Source organism: Chlorocebus sabaeus, chromosome 9 (genome assembly GCF_047675955.1).
Source record: "Chlorocebus sabaeus isolate Y175 chromosome 9, mChlSab1.0.hap1, whole genome shotgun sequence".
Taxonomy (NCBI): Eukaryota; Metazoa; Chordata; class Mammalia; order Primates; family Cercopithecidae; genus Chlorocebus; species Chlorocebus sabaeus.
Genome location: NC_132912.1, coordinates 91,786,634 through 91,806,142, shown reverse-complemented (window position 1 = coordinate 91,806,142; position 19,509 = coordinate 91,786,634). Strand labels below are relative to the sequence as shown.

At 42.1% G+C, this 19,509-nt stretch overlaps 2 protein-coding genes across 4 annotated transcripts in view; one reads left to right on the top strand and one right to left on the bottom strand.

The window, feature by feature from the left end:
- LOC103216223 (AMSH-like protease) overlaps positions 1–19,509 on the bottom strand; it is a 139,932-nt gene that overhangs the window by 67,158 nt on the left and 53,265 nt on the right. The gene's annotated exons all lie outside the window — the stretch shown is intronic.
- ACTA2 (actin alpha 2, smooth muscle) lies at positions 370–17,685 on the top strand. The gene is made up of 9 exons (XM_007963488.3): positions 370–473; positions 4,210–4,361; positions 5,766–5,894; positions 8,880–8,990; positions 10,893–10,977; positions 11,370–11,531; positions 13,065–13,256; positions 14,510–14,691; positions 17,393–17,685. The coding sequence occupies exons 2-9, from the start codon at positions 4,233–4,235 to the stop codon at positions 17,534–17,536; spliced, it is 1,134 nt and encodes a 377-aa protein (XP_007961679.1). The 5' UTR covers positions 370–473; positions 4,210–4,232; the 3' UTR covers positions 17,537–17,685.

Here is a 19,509-nt window from a genome sequence, read left to right as displayed (position 1 = left end):
TTTTAAAAGTCCGTGCTAGGGAGAGGCAGCCCTTTCTGCCCCTTTCTGTTCTCAGTTTATTAGGAAATGGCCTGCAATTCCAGCATGACAGCAAGCTGGCATCCTCTGTGGAATGTGCAAACCATGCCTGCATCTGCCCATTACCCTAGCTCAGTGTCTTTGGGCATTTCTGCAGTTGTTCTGAAGGCTTGGCGTGTTTATCTCCCACAGGCAGCTGAGCCGCCTCCCGTTTCATGAGCAGAGCAGTGGAATGCAGTGGAAGAGACCCAGGCCTCCGGCCACCCAGATTAGAGAGTTTTGTGCTGAGGTCCCTATATGGTTGTGTTAGACTGAACGACAGGCTCAAGTCTGTCTTTGTTCCTTGTTTGGGAAGCAAGTGGGAGGAGAGCAGGCCAAGGGGCTATATAACCCTTCAGCGTTCAGCTTCCCTGAACACCACCCAGTGTGGAGAAGCCCAGCCAAGCACTGTCAGGGTAAGTGGCGCCAGCCCAGGGATATGACTTATAGATTCCAGTGGCTCTTTTAATTACCCAGAATAGCAAGACATCATGTGCAGGGATTTGGCTTGGTTCATGCACTGATATTTCTGAATGAAGACTGTTCTACTAAAATGATTGTAGCTTTTGGCTTTAATGATCTAACATTAAAGACAAGGCTAATATGTAGTTTGGTATGATGGAAGGGGTGGAGAAGAATATGAAAATTTTATTAATGCATGTTACCTATAAAACTTTCATACTAAACAAGCAGCCCAGATCTTGCAGCACAACACAGGTATGCAGGTTAGCTGTGTGCAGTAAGTTATACACTTATTTGTATCTAGGCACCGGAAACTGAGATTTGTTTTTGGTTCTGATTTGGTGTAGGGATTTTTTTCACTGGGCTGTATTTTTGGTGCAGCTAAGGTGTCTGGAAGTGGATTTCGGAAGTGAACAGAGAATAGTTGCCTAGTCTCTGCGCCTGAATTTGTGTATTCACTTCTGGGTTTCCCTGGCTCTAACTGGTAGTGTCTTCTGTTGGAAATGTATATCTCTTTTTTGTTGGAAATGTGGATGTGTGACCTTACATGTTCGGATCTGCATCATTGGTCATTTGCAGCAGAGCACAGCAGGTGACCAACTGAATTTTTCTCTGGAAAGAAAGAGGGAGGGAGCAGAGTCTGCATCTGACAGCTGTGTGTGCCTCCCGGCGGGATATCTGGTTTGCATCTCTCTCAGCTTAAAGCTCCCCTCAGCCCGGTGAGGCAAGTGTGACTGTGGGGCCAGCCCTGCCACCCCAGGCTGAGCTTCACTGCAAATCAAGGCCTGGCAGCTTCAGCCCAGACTGGAGTTTTCATGCTGAGATTTTCCTAGCATTTTGTGATTCATGACTAAATATGGTTTGCGTTTCAAGACCAATGAGCTGAGAACTGTAATCTTCTTTCCCCTCCCATTAACGACTCATTTTTGGCACAAGATGAACTCTAGTCAGTTGGAGCAAACCCCCTGACCTGGGTGCAGTTCCAAAACCAGACACTCGAGCGTGTTTTACCTAATTAGGAAATGCTTTGCTCCAAACCGAGCTGCTCATTCAGGTTAGAGAAGAGCTCTAAACCACTGAGCGGACTCTTTCCAGGGACACAGTGACTTCTTCAATGACAGTGCTCCTTTTGGACATTATAACATTCTTCCTGGATTTTCTTTTTCTTTTCTTTTTTTTTGGCCAAGTAAAAAAAATTTGCTGAATTTTGAGATTTATTTTTCTGCATTCTTGCTGATGCTGAGGGTCAGCCTACTTTTTCTGAGTACAGTCAACCCCTCCTCCCAAGCCATCACTGCCCAACAAAACAGTTATTAAAAATATCCCGGCATTCATGGTCACCATACCTCCCCATTTTCAGAGACCATCCTAATTTGAAATGTTTTGTCCTCTTTTCAGCCCTTACTTTTGGTTTGGAAAGTGCACTCAGCACATCCATAGAGTGCCTGTTTATCCCCTGGGGCTGGCTGCTTCTGACAGATACCCCAGGCTCTTAAGCTTCTTCCCTTTTGTCTCCTTTACAGTTCTTGCCTCTTTTCTAAAGCTTCTTAATCTGCTATTCGGAAAGTCAAATCACAGGAATGTCAAACATAATTCAGCATCTGGAAAGGGAAAAGAAGGGTGGGAAAGGAAAGGGCAAGCCATTCCTAAGTCCCATTTCCATTCTTGCAAGTGGAATCCACACCTTGATTATTTTTATTCTAAGCCTGGAGCAGTGTGGAAAGAAAGCAAAGGTTAGAAACAAATAGATCTGGATAATGAAAATAATCACACAGTGATAGTAATAATAATGATGATAAAATTAGTATTTATTGAAAACTTAGAGCGTCTCTGCTGCTATAAATTATTTTAAACACTTTAAAAATCCATCTCCATAAGAACTCCATGAGGTATGTCTCGATATTATTACTGTTTTATAGCAAGGAAATTGTGGTTTAGAGATGTTAAATAACTAAAATCACACAGCATCTAAGTGTTGGATCCTGGACTCAAATCCAGGCAGTCTGTCACTGTGATCTGAAATCTTCATTGTCCTAAATGTATCAGTTCAAGGCTCTTGGACAAGTCACTTCAACTCCCCCTGTCAGTTGAATATAATATTACATGCCTTGACTTTAAAATATGTCATCTCAATTGCAGTTTTATGTTCTTTGCAAAGAATTATTTTACATGAAGCACTGCTAAGGAAGTTTTAGGCCTTTGGCAAGACGCAGGTTTCATTTTGTGGGAATGTTTTGGCAGAACTCCAACTCTGTAATAGCTATTTTATTTCCCTACTTCTCAGACGTATCCTTAAAGAACTGCCTTTTTTATATATGAATTTGGAGGTGCAATCAGTTCACCCATTTAAAAGAAGAAATTTTCTCAATTTGAAATCCTACTTGAGATCTCAATGCCAGGCAGAAAACTCTGGGTGTCCTTCTCTTAATGGAACATTTCAACCTAATCGTGATTAGAAAACTGGAAGAGAGCTTGAACTGGAAACCAAGGGTGGCTAAAGGGTACCTGATGTCTGGCTGGAGCTCTGTCTCTAATGCCCTGTGTGCCCTTAAGCAATCACTTCCTGATTTTCTTATTTGTGAAAATGAGAGCACTGGATGAAAATGTACTCTAAAATGCCTTCAATTTCTCAAATTTGTAAGTTGATACGCTGCTGCAGCCCTTCTAATTTTATGAAAGGATCCAAGTATAAAGGGGGTTATTTAAAATTTTGTTTTATTACCAAAGAAATACACATTCAATATAGAAAATTTAAAAAATATGACAGAACCAAGGAAAGATAATTAAAAACACCTACGAAACCCACCACTTCATCATAACCCCAGTCAACATCTTGCTAAATATGATTAATCTTTTTGCAATGCATAAAAAATACATTTTTAATGAGACGTACAATGTTACCTTTTCTAACTGATGACTCTTACATAAGAACTACCTTTTGCTTATCCTCTTACTCTACCTTTTTAATGGCAGTAAAGTATTCTACCATGTGATATATAATCCATCAGGCTCACCCTCACTTGTTGGACTTCTAGTTTAACAGTGACTTTTATTAACGGTGGATAATTGCAGCCCCTAAAATTTAAAGCACCTTCTCAGAAAATTTTATTTCAAAGCTTCTCTGAGGGTAAAGTAAAAGTCCTTATGATTCAAAAAGCTTTCTCCATTAAACACTTGACTATTTTAACATTTCTAAATTTTTACATGCTGCCTCTCCCTCAAAAATCTAGCTGTTTGAAAAAATTTCAAAAAGGTAGAGCATATCTAGAAAAATGTGCATTTGGGTTGATACAGATAGAAAAATCGAGATGCTTGTTTAACATAAGGTAGGCAACTCTCTGCAAAGATCTGGTCTCAGAGTCTGGAGTTCCCATCTGCGCTCTGCAGTTTATTTATTCATTCACTGGCTCGGTCCACCTTTAAAGTGCTCATGAGAACACATGAGATGTCGGTCACTACACTAAAGTTGTATAAACACAGAAGTCAGTTTCGGAAGTCAGAGTTTCGCCTTACTGAAACCTTACAGTCTAACTAAAGTACTTCCAGATACGTGCTGTATTAGATAAGGGTCACAGGAGAGCACTAGGAGAACAGAGGGCCCCCAAACCCAGCCTCGGAGGTGGGAGTTGTCAGGAAAGTGCCACAAATGCCCAATTACAGCTGAGGTTGCTTCCTCCCTGTTTTCTGTAGAATCCTGTGAAGCAGCTCCAGCTATGTGTGAAGAAGAGGACAGCACTGCCTTGGTGTGTGACAATGGCTCTGGGCTCTGTAAGGCCGGCTTTGCTGGGGATGATGCTCCCAGGGCTGTTTTCCCATCCATTGTGGGACGTCCCAGACATCAGGTGAGGAAAATTATGATTGGAACATAACAGGGCACAGAGTAGGTTCCTCTGTGTCCACGTTTATCCACAGATTGTCTATCTCTTTCTGCCCAGAAGGTATGTATCCTTGTTAAAAATGCACCTCTCATGATTAAGGTCCAGGAGTAAATGCCAATTTCACATACAACGTAGACAGATTATCTGATGGGTGTCTATCAGATACAAAGTCTGCCCCTTTTACATGTGTCCTTTTTGTCTAAATATAGTCATCATCATCATCAAAATCATTTCCTCACCATCAGAAATGCTTATACATTATCCTGATGTATACCAAAGCTACTGTTTGGAAAGAAACTATAGTAAAATCCAGGTCACTTAACCATACAGAGCTGATGTTAGATGAAGGCAAGCATTGATACCAAATGCAATTTTACATAATATTAGCTGTCAACAAAATATATTTGGACAGCCACATGGTAATTCTACATATTATGTGTAAACAAAGTACTGGTGGCATCACATGGTAAAAACTCAGTAATTTCATCTCAGAAAATCTCCTTCACATCAAAAATGTATTTTGTGCATTGGGGCTGTCTGATTGATGTTTATGCCTCTCTGCTTGGGATATACTCATGAGAATAAATAATAGAAACCTCTCCCAATGAATGCAATCTGTCTGAATTCGTTGATCTTTATGCAGTGGAGATATTCTGCACAAGTCGCTATTTTACGGGTCCATAGTAGCAACGGCTGTTTTGTAGTTCTGAAATAGTCACTCCAGTGCAATTTAAAATCTAGTAACTAATTTTTTAAGATCTTCACCGTAATGACTTTTTTAAAAATGCAGCTGACTAATTTAGGCAAATGTCTTCACAGTTGATTGGCATGAACTTATCCATTAGAAATCAAGCCTCAAGTGGTTATTTGTAGATGCAATGCTTTTGCTTATAATAGTTAGAAAATAATACTCATATTCTTTTGGGTAGGTGATGACTTTAAAAATACAGTTTAAAGGATTTATAAGACACAAAATGCCATTTAACAAATATGTAAAATTGTAATCCTTCTCTCAACAAATAATTATTGAGTGCCACAAATGTGCCATGCAATTTGCTATAGTGATGGACAAGACAGACATGATCTCTGCCCTAAAAAAGCTCATCAAGGAACATAGGAGATATAAATACAAAGTAAAGTTGACTTTCCCCCAACATCTCCTTTTATTTGGAGGCAATTCTGTTCTTTTTCCAATCAACTACAGAATGTTGCTTAAGAGCATAGTGGCAATGAGACTCAATATGTTTATTGTTGCTGATAATCAGAAGAGGAACTTTCCATCTCAATGATTTAACTTTTTGTGGCTTGACTGTAATTAATTCGCAAGTTCTGGGAGATGCTGACTCATAATGTGTTGAACCTTTTTAGGGGGTGATGGTGGGAATGGGACAAAAAGACAGCTACGTGGGTGACGAAGCACAGAGCAAAAGAGGAATCCTGACCTTGAAGTACCCGATAGAACACGGCATCATTACCAACTGGGATGACATGGAAAAGGTAAGGGAGGTTTGCTGCAGCTTGGGCCCTCAGGATACATAATCCCTGTGGTCCCTGATACAGAACACCATGCTACTGCTGGGGAAATAACTGGCTCACATTGTTCAACTTTACTTTTACTTGTTAATGTTCATTCTGGGTTATTACCCTTTGAAAAAAAAAATCCTGAAATGTTTCTTTAAAAAAAATTCCCTTGCCAGGCACAGTTGCTCACACCTGTGATCCCAATACTTTGGGAAGCCAAGGTGGGAGGATCGCTTGGCCTAGGAGTTTGAGACCAGGCTGGGTAATATAGTGAGATCCTATCTCTACAAAAAATAAATGAAATTAGCCAGGCATGGTGGCACACACCTCAGTCCCAGCTACTTTAGAGATTGAGGTGGGAGGATCACGTGAGCCTGGGAGATGAAGGCTGCAGTGGGCCAACATCCTACTCCAGCCTAGGTGAGGGAGTGAGACCCTATCTCAAAAAAAAGAAGAAAAAAATCCTGCAGGGCACAGTGACTCACATCTGTAATCCCAACCCTTTGGATCACTTGAGGCCAGGAGTTCGAGACCAGCCTGGGCAACACAGCAAAACCTTGTCTCTACAAAGAAAAAAATAAAAATGTTTAATTAACAAGTGTGTGGTGGCATGCAACTGTAGTCCCAGCTACTCAGGAGGCTGAGGTGGTAGGATCATTCAGGCCCAGGAGATCGAAGCTGCAGTGAATTGATCATACCACTGCACTCCAGCCTGGGCAACAGAGCAAGACTCTGTCTCTAAAGAAAAGGAAAAATAATGTCCTTGCCTATTAGGGTTTATTAACTAATTAGTGGATGACAGTTCTGTAGATGAGAAGAGTAGCCCTTTGCCACTGCAGGGAATTAATCATCTTATGCTCATGTCAACTCGGTTGCCCTCCTAGGACAAGCAGTGCATAAGCAGCAGCTCAGAGAAAAACCCTCCTTTCATTCTCATCAGGGGCTCTATGGCTATCCCTCTCAGTGCAATACAGCTAAAGAGGGCTTGAAATGCTTGAAATGCTGGACCTTAAACAGCCCATTCTTGAAAGGTGTTCATTAACTCACTCTAAACATCTAAATTAAAAATGTTTTTGTTTTCACTATAGTAAACAGGACTGTAACATTGCAGATTTGTTACATTTCTGAATGTCTCTCCACACACCGAAGTACAATAGCCACTGAAAAAAGCTGTATGACAAATATTTTAAAAAGTATTTCTCTGTGTTGCATTACATGAGGCCTTATCTCCCAGACACTTATTAAAGAGCTAATCAGAAGAAGAGCTAAATTCTAAGATTTTGATGTTTGGTCATTAAACATTACAGACACCAGTGATCAGAGAAAAAACAAAAGAAATAATGAGAAAGTGACATAAAAATTTTAAATGCAGCAAGATATATCAGAATCACAACATCTGACCTTTTATTTATCTATCAGCTCACTACTACTACTACTACACACACACAATTTGTCACTTAAAAAAAAATACACAATTTTGTCAGAATTTATCAGCAGTAATGCTCCAACCTCTATCTTTCTACAAAAAGTTCTATCAGTAGGTTTGCTTAATTGAGGATTCTAGATTTGGTAAGATTGCAGTTTGCACAGAGAAAAAGATATCAGTATCAATAGGAAAATATTATTTTAGAATTTCTCCATGGAGCTGACAACATCTTAGAATGTATCCTCCTAGAGAGAGACTATTAGAACAAAAAGCTTCCCTTAGTTCTAAAATTTAAATTCAAAGTATCTTCTGGTGGGGGTGAAGAGAAAGCGAGAGAGAAGGAAAAGGGTTGCTTGTTGAGACTGGCAGGATTTTTTGAGCAGTCTGCTGCTTTCAATCCACTAAAGAAACAAAACTTTGAGAAGTTTCATTTCCTTTCCATAAACCACAAATCCAAAACAAAAGAAAGTGGAATAAGATAGTCTTTAAAGCTAATTTTGCTTTTGCTAATTTATAAGCTTTCATCAGCAGTTCTTGTTTTGCTCTGCTTTGATTTTGGGTGAATCTCATATTCCTGGCTCTGGTGGAGAATTTTCAAGCTTTTAAAGATTCATTAATTTAGTCCTTTTTGCAATGGTTTGTTCTTTTTGGCATCTAGGAATTAAAGAAAGTGCTCAACCATAAAGCAAATGTAGTTATGTCCAAAGTACCTTCACATAGACACACTATACATAGGTGTGGGCCTTTTGGAAACAGCTGAAGGCCAAAAGTCTCACTGTGAGTGGAAGATCCAGAGTGTGCTGAGAGAGGAAGCTTTTCTCATCCCTCGAGAGCAAAAAGGGTGGTGGAGGCAAGAGTCAGGGAGCCCTGTTCTCTTTTTCATATACATTGCAAAGGGCAACTTCTCTAGAAGCATTAAAAATGTCAATTAGGTTTCCAAGTAAGCGTCATTTATTCATATAGACATTCATTTGTCTTTTTATTTACAAAATTAAATCATTTTCCCATGAACATTAAAATGGAAAGAGAGAACAAAGAAAATAGAGTTGAATGATAATAACATTGATTCTGGGCCAGACACTGGGCTGAACAGTAACTCGAGGGTTACCTTATTTATTTGCACAAAGACCCAATGAGGTATACACTAATTATTTTCATCTCCCTATTACCAATCATGAGACTGAAGCTGAGAAGGGTTAAAAACTTGCCTAAATGCAACACAACCAAGAAGTGTCTGAGCTGGGCTTTGAACCCAAGGTTTGATCAAGGGTTGTGCCCTTAACCAGTATACCATCCTGCCTCACGGATCTGGGTTAGGGATTCTCCTCAGTCACTTACTAGATGTGAATCCTTTGGGAAGGTACTCACACACTTTGACCTTCAGTCTCTGCATCTATAAAACCATGGACACATGATGAGTATTTGTAGCATTTCCTTTGGTCTTGGTGTCAAGTAGCTTCTGGTCCCTCTTTGGGAAATGCAGGGCCTCATGACAGGACATCATTGTGTTTCTTCTCTGTCCTCCAACTCACTAGATCTGGCACCACTCTTTCTACAACGAGCTTCGTGTTGCCCCTGAAGAGCATCCCACCCTGCTCACGGAGGCGCCCCTGAACCCCAAGGCCAATCGGGAAAAAATGACCCAGGTAAGTATGCTACCCCAGCACACAACACTTTGGGGTCTGGGGAAAGTTCTGTTAGAAGGAGGCTATGCAGGACAGCAGAGAGAAGGCCAGAGCTAGGAGTCCACCAACAGACTGACAACCTTCAGTGAACTCAGGGATCCCAAAGGACAGGAACAGCTTGATGGTACTTGCATCCTTCCTGCAAGGACCAGCCCTTTGTCTCCAAAAGCAATAGGAAATTTAAAAGATTTCATTGAGAAGGGGTCACGTTTAAGTTAAAATGTCTAAGGAGAAGTCACTTCAAAATGCAGCATCACATACATTAGGAATTTGGGTTCTAGAGTCAGACATATCTAGGTTTGAAAACTGGATCTGCCACTTATCAGTTATGTAACCTTAAAGAATCCTGTTAATTTCTCAGAGCCTTAGTTTCCTTGTCTATAAGTTGGGAGTAATATTAATACTATTATTTTTCAAAAGGATTGACGTGAACATTAACAAGGTGAAATTACAGATGTGTATCATGGTTCCTAATAAACATCCAACAAATAATAGTTATTATTGTCATTATTATTACTTGTTTGAAGCTAAAAACCTTATGATAGAATCCCATCCAGTCCACAAGACAGAGGAGTTTTCTAGTTTGGATGAGCTATTAAATAACAACATTATGGTCAAGTGCTAGGCTCAGCATTTTACATTCATTGTCTCTTTAAGTTCTAGCAATGTGAAGCAGGAACTATGATTATATTGTTTATATAAATGAAGAAATTGAGGCTCAGATACATTAAATGATTCTCCCAGGGTTACATAGCCAGAACTGGCAGAGCCTGGGATCGATCCATGATCTTCCAGCACTGGAGAATCACAAATGTAAATAACTGCAAGGCCTTTTCCTCAGAAGAGCTCCTGGTGCTTGCACCAACCCACTAGCACTTATTCTCCACAGGGAAACATCTGTAGGCCTGAGAATCACTGCATGTCGCAAGAGATGTTGCTTCTGATGAATTATTGTTCCTGTCAATGGTGTAAAGGCAAAAAAAAATTGTTGGAAATTATGGCTCGCTAGTGAATGATGTCAGACAGTTTGGTTAATAGAGTAGGAAGGGTCTTACAGAGGGAGAAATGAAGACCCACAGACATCTCCTGATGGACAAACTTCTCACAAGTGACCTGGAAGGCCTTGGTTCTAATCTTGTCCCTGGACTGCACCAACTGGGGCACTGACATTCTAAGTGATCCTCTATTACCCGTGGGCAGGTCCTGTCTTCCAGGAATCAGGGCCTCTCCCACTGCAGCCAGAATGGCCTCAGATTCTAGGGTTAGCATTGACCCAGCAACTACATAAAAAAGTGGAATCGATTAAATGGAACCTCAGGCAAATCACAAAAATGGGGCTAATCCTAGCCAGCCTGAGCTTCAGATTTAAAAGTTTTCTTTCTTTATACCAGAGAAATCAAAACCTGAATGTTGTCTTATCTTTTTCTTCTGGCTTTGACATAGTTAACAAGCCCTAGACTGTCTGCACTGGAAAAACTGGAGATCTCATTTAGTCCAAACTCCTCCTCTGTTTATAGTTAAGAGACCTGGAATGAAGCCACTAGTAGTCAACTATTAGTTTGGTGACTATTAGTCAAAGCCAGGACCAGAGACAGAAGCTAGACTTTCCTTTCCCCTGGCCAAGCCTTGTGTGCACACTGCTTCTTCCCCTCCCCACCCTGACAGGTCACTGACGTCATGGCTCCCCATTCACACCTTCATTTCTCCTCTTTATGTGACCAGGGCTGTTCTGATCCTCCTTACTTTGGCCTCCTCTGCCCAGAACAGGTCAGGCCCCTCTACATCCATCAACCAGGTGTACTCTCCTGACCATGCTTTGTCAGACGGGCACCTTCACTAACAGCTCTTTGGATTGCTTTGCAGATTATGTTTGAGACTTTCAATGTCCCAGCCATGTACGTGGCTATCCAGGCGGTGCTGTCCCTCTACGCCTCTGGACGCACAACTGGTAGGTGACTGGGAGGGGCAGGAAGCTGGTCGGAGCGCACCACCAGCGGTGGGACTGAATGGTCATTAACACATGGGGGTGATGGACTGGGGCTGACTTAGAATGGACATGGCTGAACCCAGCCCTAAAAGATCTTCTCGTGTTCAAAATAAGCCCTCGACCTCATATTTCTAGAAGAACTTTTTTCTACTGTTTTCCTCTTCCTATTCTTCCCTTTTTTCCATCTTCCCCAAGCCCTGTCCCACCTCACCTCTCCTATCACATGCCCTCTTTTCTCTTCTTAAATAAGAAGCTCGGAAATTCCCTCTCCCCAAGGCTTCCCTCTACTTGGCCAGCAAGTAACCACATGCCAGCTGCCATGGTGACTTCTATCATGCCCAACTGTCTCCCAGGCATCGTGCTGGACTCTGGAGATGGTGTCACCCACAATGTCCCCATCTATGAAGGCTATGCCTTGCCCCATGCCATCATGCGTCTGGATCTGGCTGGCCGAGATCTCACTGACTACCTCATGAAGATCCTGACTGAGCGTGGCTATTCCTTCGTTACTACCGGTGAGGCCTGTGGGAGATAAGGGGCAGAGGGGATCAGTGTGTTGCTCAGCAACTTCCAGGACAATCCTCACTATCCAAGGAGATGATGGGATGAAGATTTGCAAATGGCAAGGCCTGGCTCTAATGCACAGAGCAAAGTACATCTTTCTTTGCTATGTGAAGTTGCAAAATGATTACACTATTTCCTTGAGGAGAACAGTTATAGACACCCAGTGTTATGCATTAGTCAGTGTTGCATGCTTGATCTTTGTTAATCCCCTCCATTAGCAAATAGAAGAAGATTGTGCAGAGACTGAAGATGGCACGGTGTGGCGATTGGCAGGAGACATTGTGATAGGACCTGAGTCCCAACTCTGCTACTCAGTAGCTCTGTGAGCTTGAACAAGTTAACCAACCACAGTCTCTTTATTTGTAAAATGCAGATAATAATAGATCCTATATCACATGATTGTTATGAGTATTAAATGGAAGAATGCATGTGGAATACTTGACATAGAGTAAGTATTCAATAATTGTTAGCTATTACCAGTGATACGTGTTAATAGCTAACACAGTGACACATATGTATTCAGATTCTAAGCCGGTGCACCCAGTCCTCCCTCACAAGAGGAAAGTGTCAGCATTGCCAGAAACATGGTATGTCCTCAGTCTGGTGGCTCCAGCTACCTGCCCTCCCCTTAGCAATTTGGTATTGTCCAAACCAATTTTAGGTTTAGGTTTCTGAATGTGCCTGAGGCTTACTTTATGCTCCAAATTTGAGGCTTGAAACTTGAACCCTGCCACTGTTAAAGTCTCCACTTGCAATACGAAGTTGAATAATTGTATTCCTCCTCTGCTCCCTACAAAGAATCTCAAGATGCCTCAAAAAGGTTCCTAGAGCCTCAGATATAATTAATAGCCTATAACGTGAGAGAGCAGAAGTCTGAAAGGTCTCTGCCTGCCCACTTCTTCCGTATCTCGTACAGTATGCACTGCTGAAAACTTCTGGACTAGGCCTGGTCCCGAGACAGCACCACCTCTTTCCTGGAGGGTGAGAAATGTGCCAAAGAGTTAAGCTGCTATTTACTGGCCCAAGCAACATGATCTCAGACTTTTAGAAAATTCTGGGGCCCCTGAGGAGCTGATTCAGCCTAAGACTTCCTGGTTAATTGAAAATACAATATAACAAACTTTCTGTTATAAAATAATTATAACAGAGAATAGTTATCCTGCAAAAAAAAAAAAAGGGTTATGGTACAAAAGGATCCCCTACTGTGTGCCTTTCTCTAGCTAGCTCATTTTATTCTTGTTATGCATTTCCCAGATAACGCATACTGAGGGCTTACTATGCATGAGACACTGTGCTAGGAACAGAGATGATTCCCTGGTGGCCCTACTATGTCATTATCATCATGGATTTTGGATTGCAGAATATTGAACTGACACATTTTTTGAAGGCGTATGTTTTGAGGGAGAGACTGAAGTAGGGCAGGTGGATCTTTACCACCTGTGCAGACCCTAATGTTTGCCACAATGTTTGTATCTGGTTGACAGCTGAGCGTGAGATTGTCCGCGACATCAAGGAGAAACTGTGTTATGTAGCTCTGGACTTTGAAAATGAGATGGCCACTGCCGCATCCTCCTCCTCCCTTGAGAAGAGTTACGAGCTGCCTGATGGGCAAGTGATCACCATCGGAAATGAACGCTTCCGCTGCCCAGAGACCCTGTTCCAGCCATCCTTCATCGGTAGGCAACAAATGCCCTTTTCCTGGGAAGGGGAGTCATTGTCTTCTCCCGTATCAAGCCAGCCTCCAGAACATGGAGACAAGTGACGGTTGCCCCAAGACCAAAAGCATTTCTAAACCAGAAAAAGGGAAGGTGCCACATTTTCAAGGTGAGAAGACATAAGGAGGCCAGGAAAGAAGTTTTCTTTCTAAGAAAACAATATCTATGTTGCAGTTAAGCCCAAAGCATTCTTGGTGTATGACGAAAGAATTAAATAATGCCTATGCTTTGGAGACAGTGGAAAGGGTAGGGAGGGTGTGCTGAATGCTGAGAATTTGGGAATGCTGGGGGAGAGAAAAATAGAAGAGCACTCAAAGTGAGTCTGTTCCTACATCCACATTGTCTTGGAGACACAGGTTTGCATAGTTGTTTACATAGGCAGGCTCTGAGAGGGGTAAGCCTGGGTTTCAGTCTTAGTTGTCTTGATCTTGGGAAAGTCACTTAACCTTCCCAACTTGTCTCCTCATATATAAAGTGGAGACTGTAATATTACTTATGTCCTAGAATGGCTGTGAGAATTACATGAGATAGATAAAGAACATTTAGCCCACTGCCTGGCAAAAGCAAGCATTCAATAATTATCAGATATCACTAGTAATTAATAATCAGGTAGTGCTATTGTTAACGTTATCATTACATCACAGCACTGCAGAAGATGAAGGGGCACCTAGAGGATTTTTCAAAACACCTGCATCAGAAATTAACAAAAGTCCAGACCCGCCCCCCAAAAAAATTTTAGCAAGATTGGAAAAAATGATCCTTTGTCTGAATAGGATAGAAAATTTTCCTGATAATCCAGCCCCATTAGCTTTGGGGGCTGGGGTAGATGCAAGGTAGCTGTCAAATGGAGACCTGGGAGAACTCTGAAGAGTGGCTGCAACATTGGCTCAGCATGGAAGCTTTAAAGGGAATTGGAAGGCTTCATCCCTTATTTAAACCACATGGAGTGAGTAGTGAGTCTGTTGAAAAATCAGTGATACCTGTTGTAGCCTGCACCTCAGGATGCTGCAGCAAGCCTTCCTCATCAGAAGGGAGTCAGGAAGACATAGAGCATAACAAGACCCTTTGGTCTCTCAGACAGGTGGTTCCTAGATTATTAAATCATCCCAGCCTCAGTCCACTGCAAGATCATCCAGATGCTCAAGTCTGGTCTTCCACGTCTAGCCTGGGTTTTACTCTCCACCTAAGGACAATGGTCTGTGTCTCTTTTCCAGGGATGGAGTCTGCAGGCATCCATGAAACCACCTACAACAGCATCATGAAGTGTGATATTGACATCAGGAAGGACCTCTACGCTAACAATGTCCTATCAGGAGGCACCACTATGTACCCTGGCATTGCCGACCGAATGCAGAAGGAGATCACGGCCCTAGCGCCCAGCACCATGAAAATCAAGGTACTGTTCAGTGACAGACTCAGTGGCAATGATGCCAGCAGTGTCAGCCCTATAACCACAGACGAGAACGCTTCAGAGACTGTATTTTGGTGACACGCAATTGTGGGTTTTAGGGGTAGGTAGTGGACACAAATCCCATATTTTACAGGATGTAAGTCAATCCAGTTCATAAGAAAAATTGAGTGACTTTATACAAAATTTGATCTCTGTTTATCCTTATCAGCTACTTTCAGCAGCTGCAATCAAGATCAGCAGAGCTCCCCACATGTTCATATCTCTTTAAAATATGCATTTTGTTTACTCGACACAAAAAATAGTGCATCGTGCATGTAACACATTTTTTTAAAATACAGATGACCTAGACTTATTTCTGAAGAACTTTAAACACTGCAGATTCAGGAGCGTTATACTCTTCTTCCATTACTAACCTCAATCCTGTGGCCAGGAATTAGAATTTTATCTTCATTCCTCTGTCTAGCACATCTTTTGATACAGGCGCTCAGAAGCACTGAATGACTCCAGGATGACCAAGCTCAGTCCCTGAGCCACCCAGGACCCCTGTATGTGGTGTGAATGTTGAGCCCTAGTGAAGGGAACTCAGGGATTAAATGGAGATAATTCTTTGGAGGCAAACTTAACCTGTGGCTGGTCACTTCTCAAAGGCTATTATCACTCTCTGAAGTAAGAAGGCCACACTTGGGACCTTTTGGCTCATGTCACAGGAAGCAGAGGGGCAATTCTAGTGCAGTTCACACACGTGGGTATTTAAACAAATTCTCTCCTCTTTGCACTCCCTTCTGCTTTTTAGAAGGAGTATGCAGCTAACATTAGAGAGTGTGCTAGACTGAAACACGCACACTTTCTCTCTCCATGACAGGCTCTGACTAGTCCTGCCCTAAAACACTTCAGCATGAGAGAAGAGAGACTGTTTTCCAACAGGGTTTGTGTTTCTTGGATGCCGTTCTGATCAGCTCTTACCTCCCTCTTATTTTCATAGCAGAGGGAGGAGAATGAAGCCAGCAGCTGGGCTCACTACAGAGTTAATCTGGTTGAGGGTCGATAACAGAAAGAGGCTATTGCTAGAGTTGGGCAGTTCCTAGTTCTCTAAACTTAGTTTCTTGAATAGAAATGAATGTGAAACTCTGGGCCCCAATGTAGTGAGATAGTACAGAGCACCAGGAAAAATCTGGGACAATTAAGATGATAACATTTGGTGAAAATGGAACTGGATGAGGGACCTATGGGAACTCCCATAGAATTTGCCATAGGCTGTTCTTGCATTGCTATAAAGAAATACCTGAGACCAGGGTAATTTGTAAAGAAAAGAGGTTTAATTGGCTCACAGTTCAGCAGGCTTTACAGGAAACATAGCTCTAGCATCAGCTTCTGGGGAGGCCTCAGTCTCAGAAAGCTTTGAATCATGGTGGAAGGCAAAGCAGGGGCAGACACCTCACATGGCAAAAGCAGGGACAACAGAGAGGGCAGGGGTGGGGGGAGGGTGCCACACACTTTGAAATGACCAGATCTCTCATGTGAACTCAGAAGAAGAGCTCACTTATCACCAAGGAGATGGCCTAAGCCATTCATGAGAGATCCACCCCTGTGATCCAAACACCTCCCACCAGACCCCACCTCCAACACTGGGGATTACATCTCAACATGAGATTTGGAGGAGACGTCCAAACTATATTAAATTCTTTACAACTTTTCTGAAAATCTAAAATTATTTCAAAATAAAAAGGTTATTTTTAAAAACAAAACAAAACAAAAAACCACTTGGGAGAACCCAGGTTTGAATATTAGATCTGACACTGATATAACCAGTGTTACCTGGGTCAGTTACGTTAACTGTCTCAGCCTCTGTTTCCTCATATGTAATATGGGAGTAATTTAAGACTTATTCTTCAAGATGTTTATGAGAATCAAATGAGATAATACATGTAAAACGCTTAGCATAGTGTCTGGCATATAATTACGTGCTCAGTAAATATCAGTACTTTGTATTAAGAAGTACATGCTCAAGCAGAGCTCAGAAGATAAAGATTAAACTGGTTAACCAGTTTTCACTGTTCCCTGTGCCTAAACCATTCATTTATTTAAGAAACATGAGCATGCCTTGCATGTTAGGCCTGTGCACTGGGAAAGGCCAACGAGTGCAGCTTAAGAGGCACCTATTGCAAGGGAATGTCCCCAGCAGGGGACCCTGAATCCCCCATTGTTAAATAGAGCATCTGGGTGAAAAGTGGTAGTTCACTTCACCACGTCGAAAAACTTTCGTATAGTAAGTCCTAGCACAATTACAACTTCTCCTTTGAATAGGCTAGAGTTTGTTTCTACAGAAAGTGTTTCGTGTTGAATTCTGAGGCAGAGTTCATGGAAATTAGAGGCATTGCCAGGGTTCTTAAGTGGGGGCCATGGCTGGATTTGGAGCCAACTCTGAGTTTGATCAATAATGTGGTCCAGGAGTTACACAGGAGAAAAACGAATGTGCTTACTGAAGAATTTCTAAACCCGTGACTCCCTCTGGCGGTCCTGCCAAGACATGACACAATTAGGACACAACTGGCATCTAACAGACAAGCCTGTGTCCCTGCTGAACAAGAAACTACGCCATGGTGGAACACCCAGGCTCTGTCCTACCGCACTAACGACTGCACTCATGATGACATTAATGACCCTTCTTTTTCATCTTGACTGACAGATCATTGCCCCTCCGGAGCGCAAATACTCTGTCTGGATCGGTGGCTCCATCCTGGCCTCTCTGTCCACCTTCCAGCAGATGTGGATCAGCAAACAGGAATACGATGAAGCTGGGCCTTCCATTGTCCACCGCAAATGCTTCTAAAACACTTTCCCGCTCCTCTCTGTCTCTAGCACACAACTGTGAATGTTCTGTGGAATTATGCCTTCAGTTCTTTTCCAAGTCATTCCTAGCCAAAGCTCTGACTCGTTACCTATGTGTTTTTTAATAAATCTGAAATAGGCTACTGGTAACTTCTAGTGTTGGCCTCCGATCAATACCCCGACTGAGATCATGTTAGGTTGACCTCACCCGTTACAGGATGGCTCCCTCTAGTGGTCCAGCTGAGCACATGACAATTAGGATGGATATGTTTCTCAAGCAAAGGGTAGAATCACATTACCTAAAGTGGGGAGCTGCACTTCGGTTCTGTAAAAAGGATTAATTTGAGAATATATTGGAGATTTTAAAAAACAACATGGACTACAGTGTATCAATGGGATAATCTACAGTACCTCATACCTTGCAAAGTGATTTATTACTTTACACTCATAACCCCAGTACTGGTAACCTGATGAGTGAAAACAATTACACACACACACGTATATATATACATATACGCACATATATATGTGTGTGTGTGTATATATATATACTATATATATTAGAGATAAGGTCTCACTCTGTCGCTGGAGTGCAATGGTGTAATCATAGCTCATTGCAGCCTTGAACTTCTGGGCTCAAGCAATTCTCTCCTCTTGGCCTCCCAAAATGCTGGAATTATAGGCATGAGCCGCTGTGCCCATATATCTTAAAAGTCATATCTTGTATATTAAAAATCACACACACATACACATTTCCCATATGTATACACATGTATGTGTGTGACCTTTAATATATATGACTTTTAATGCATATACTATGTATTAAATTTATATATATACACACACACATATATATGTACATATAGAAACAGGTCTGACTTCTATGTTCATTGAGGGAAACATGGATTTTTTAAAAAACATTGAGAAACACTGCCTTAAAATCTCACTACACATCTGGACCATCTGTTTCCCTTCTCCTGATCTATCTGTCTTTGAAAAGGATACTATGGATATATTCATGCCAGAAGGAATGAGAGAGATAACAATACTTTCCAAGGACTATTAGCATCAATCATCAGGCGAAGGGTTTTACACATAGCATCTCTCAGCTGTTCTTCACAACTATCTGGGGAAGTATTACTATCAGCCCACTTTATAGATGAGGAGACAGAGATTGCTCTAGAGACGCAACTGGATAGGAGAGTTACCAACTTCAGCTCTTCCTTTGCCCATTTGGCCTGAGGCACAAGGATATAAAAAAATACCGACCCTGCCGTTCAGGGTCTTAGCCTCAGAGCACTCCTTGCCCAGGCTGTTCACTACCCTCAGTTGCTCCCAAGCTGGGAGCTGCTTGCCCTCCAGTGCATACAGTGTGTGTCAGCAGCTCCTGGTTGTCCTGAGGAGTGAAGGCGGCTCTGTCTGTGGCAGCATCTCACTGCAGAGACCTCCAGGCCCAGGATTGAGTGTCTGTTTGGTCCAGAAAACCTGAACTTCCCTAGTCTTCTCTGGCCCTGTAACTTGCAGATAATTAGGATTAATACTACAAATAGTAAGAGCTAGGATGTACTGGTGCCCGCCATGACCACAGCCTATATCAAGCTCTTTATATTAGGATCTTATTTTCTCCTACAATAGCCCTATGATTTTGGTCTGCCTTTAAAAAAAAAAAATAGAGATGGGGTCTTGCCATGTTGCCCAGGCTAGTCTTGAACTCCTAGGCTCAAACGATCCTCCTGCTTTGGCCTCCTAAAGTGCCGGGATTACATGCGTGAGGCACGGCACCTGAACATTACTGCCTTTTTACAGAAGAGTAACTGAGGCTAGCAACAGCCCAATGTCATGCTGCTGGCAAAGATATCAGCTTGCTCCTTCTTGTGCTTGGTTTCCAACTCATATTTTTAGCCATTAGGCCAGTATCTCCCAAAGAATAGGCTATAGGGACCAACCTCATTGGAAGCTCATTTTAAATGGCTA

Coding starts and splice junctions, on each gene's coding strand:
- ACTA2 (XM_007963488.3), top strand. CDS start 4,233: ATGTGTGAAGAAGAGGACAGCACTGCCTTGGTGTGTGACAATGGCTCT. Junction 8,991..10,892: donor ATCGGGAAAAAATGACCCAG/GTAAGTATGCTA, acceptor ATTGCTTTGCAG/ATTATGTTTGAGACTTTCAA. Junction 13,257..14,509: donor GTTCCAGCCATCCTTCATCG/GTAGGCAACAAA, acceptor TCTCTTTTCCAG/GGATGGAGTCTGCAGGCATC.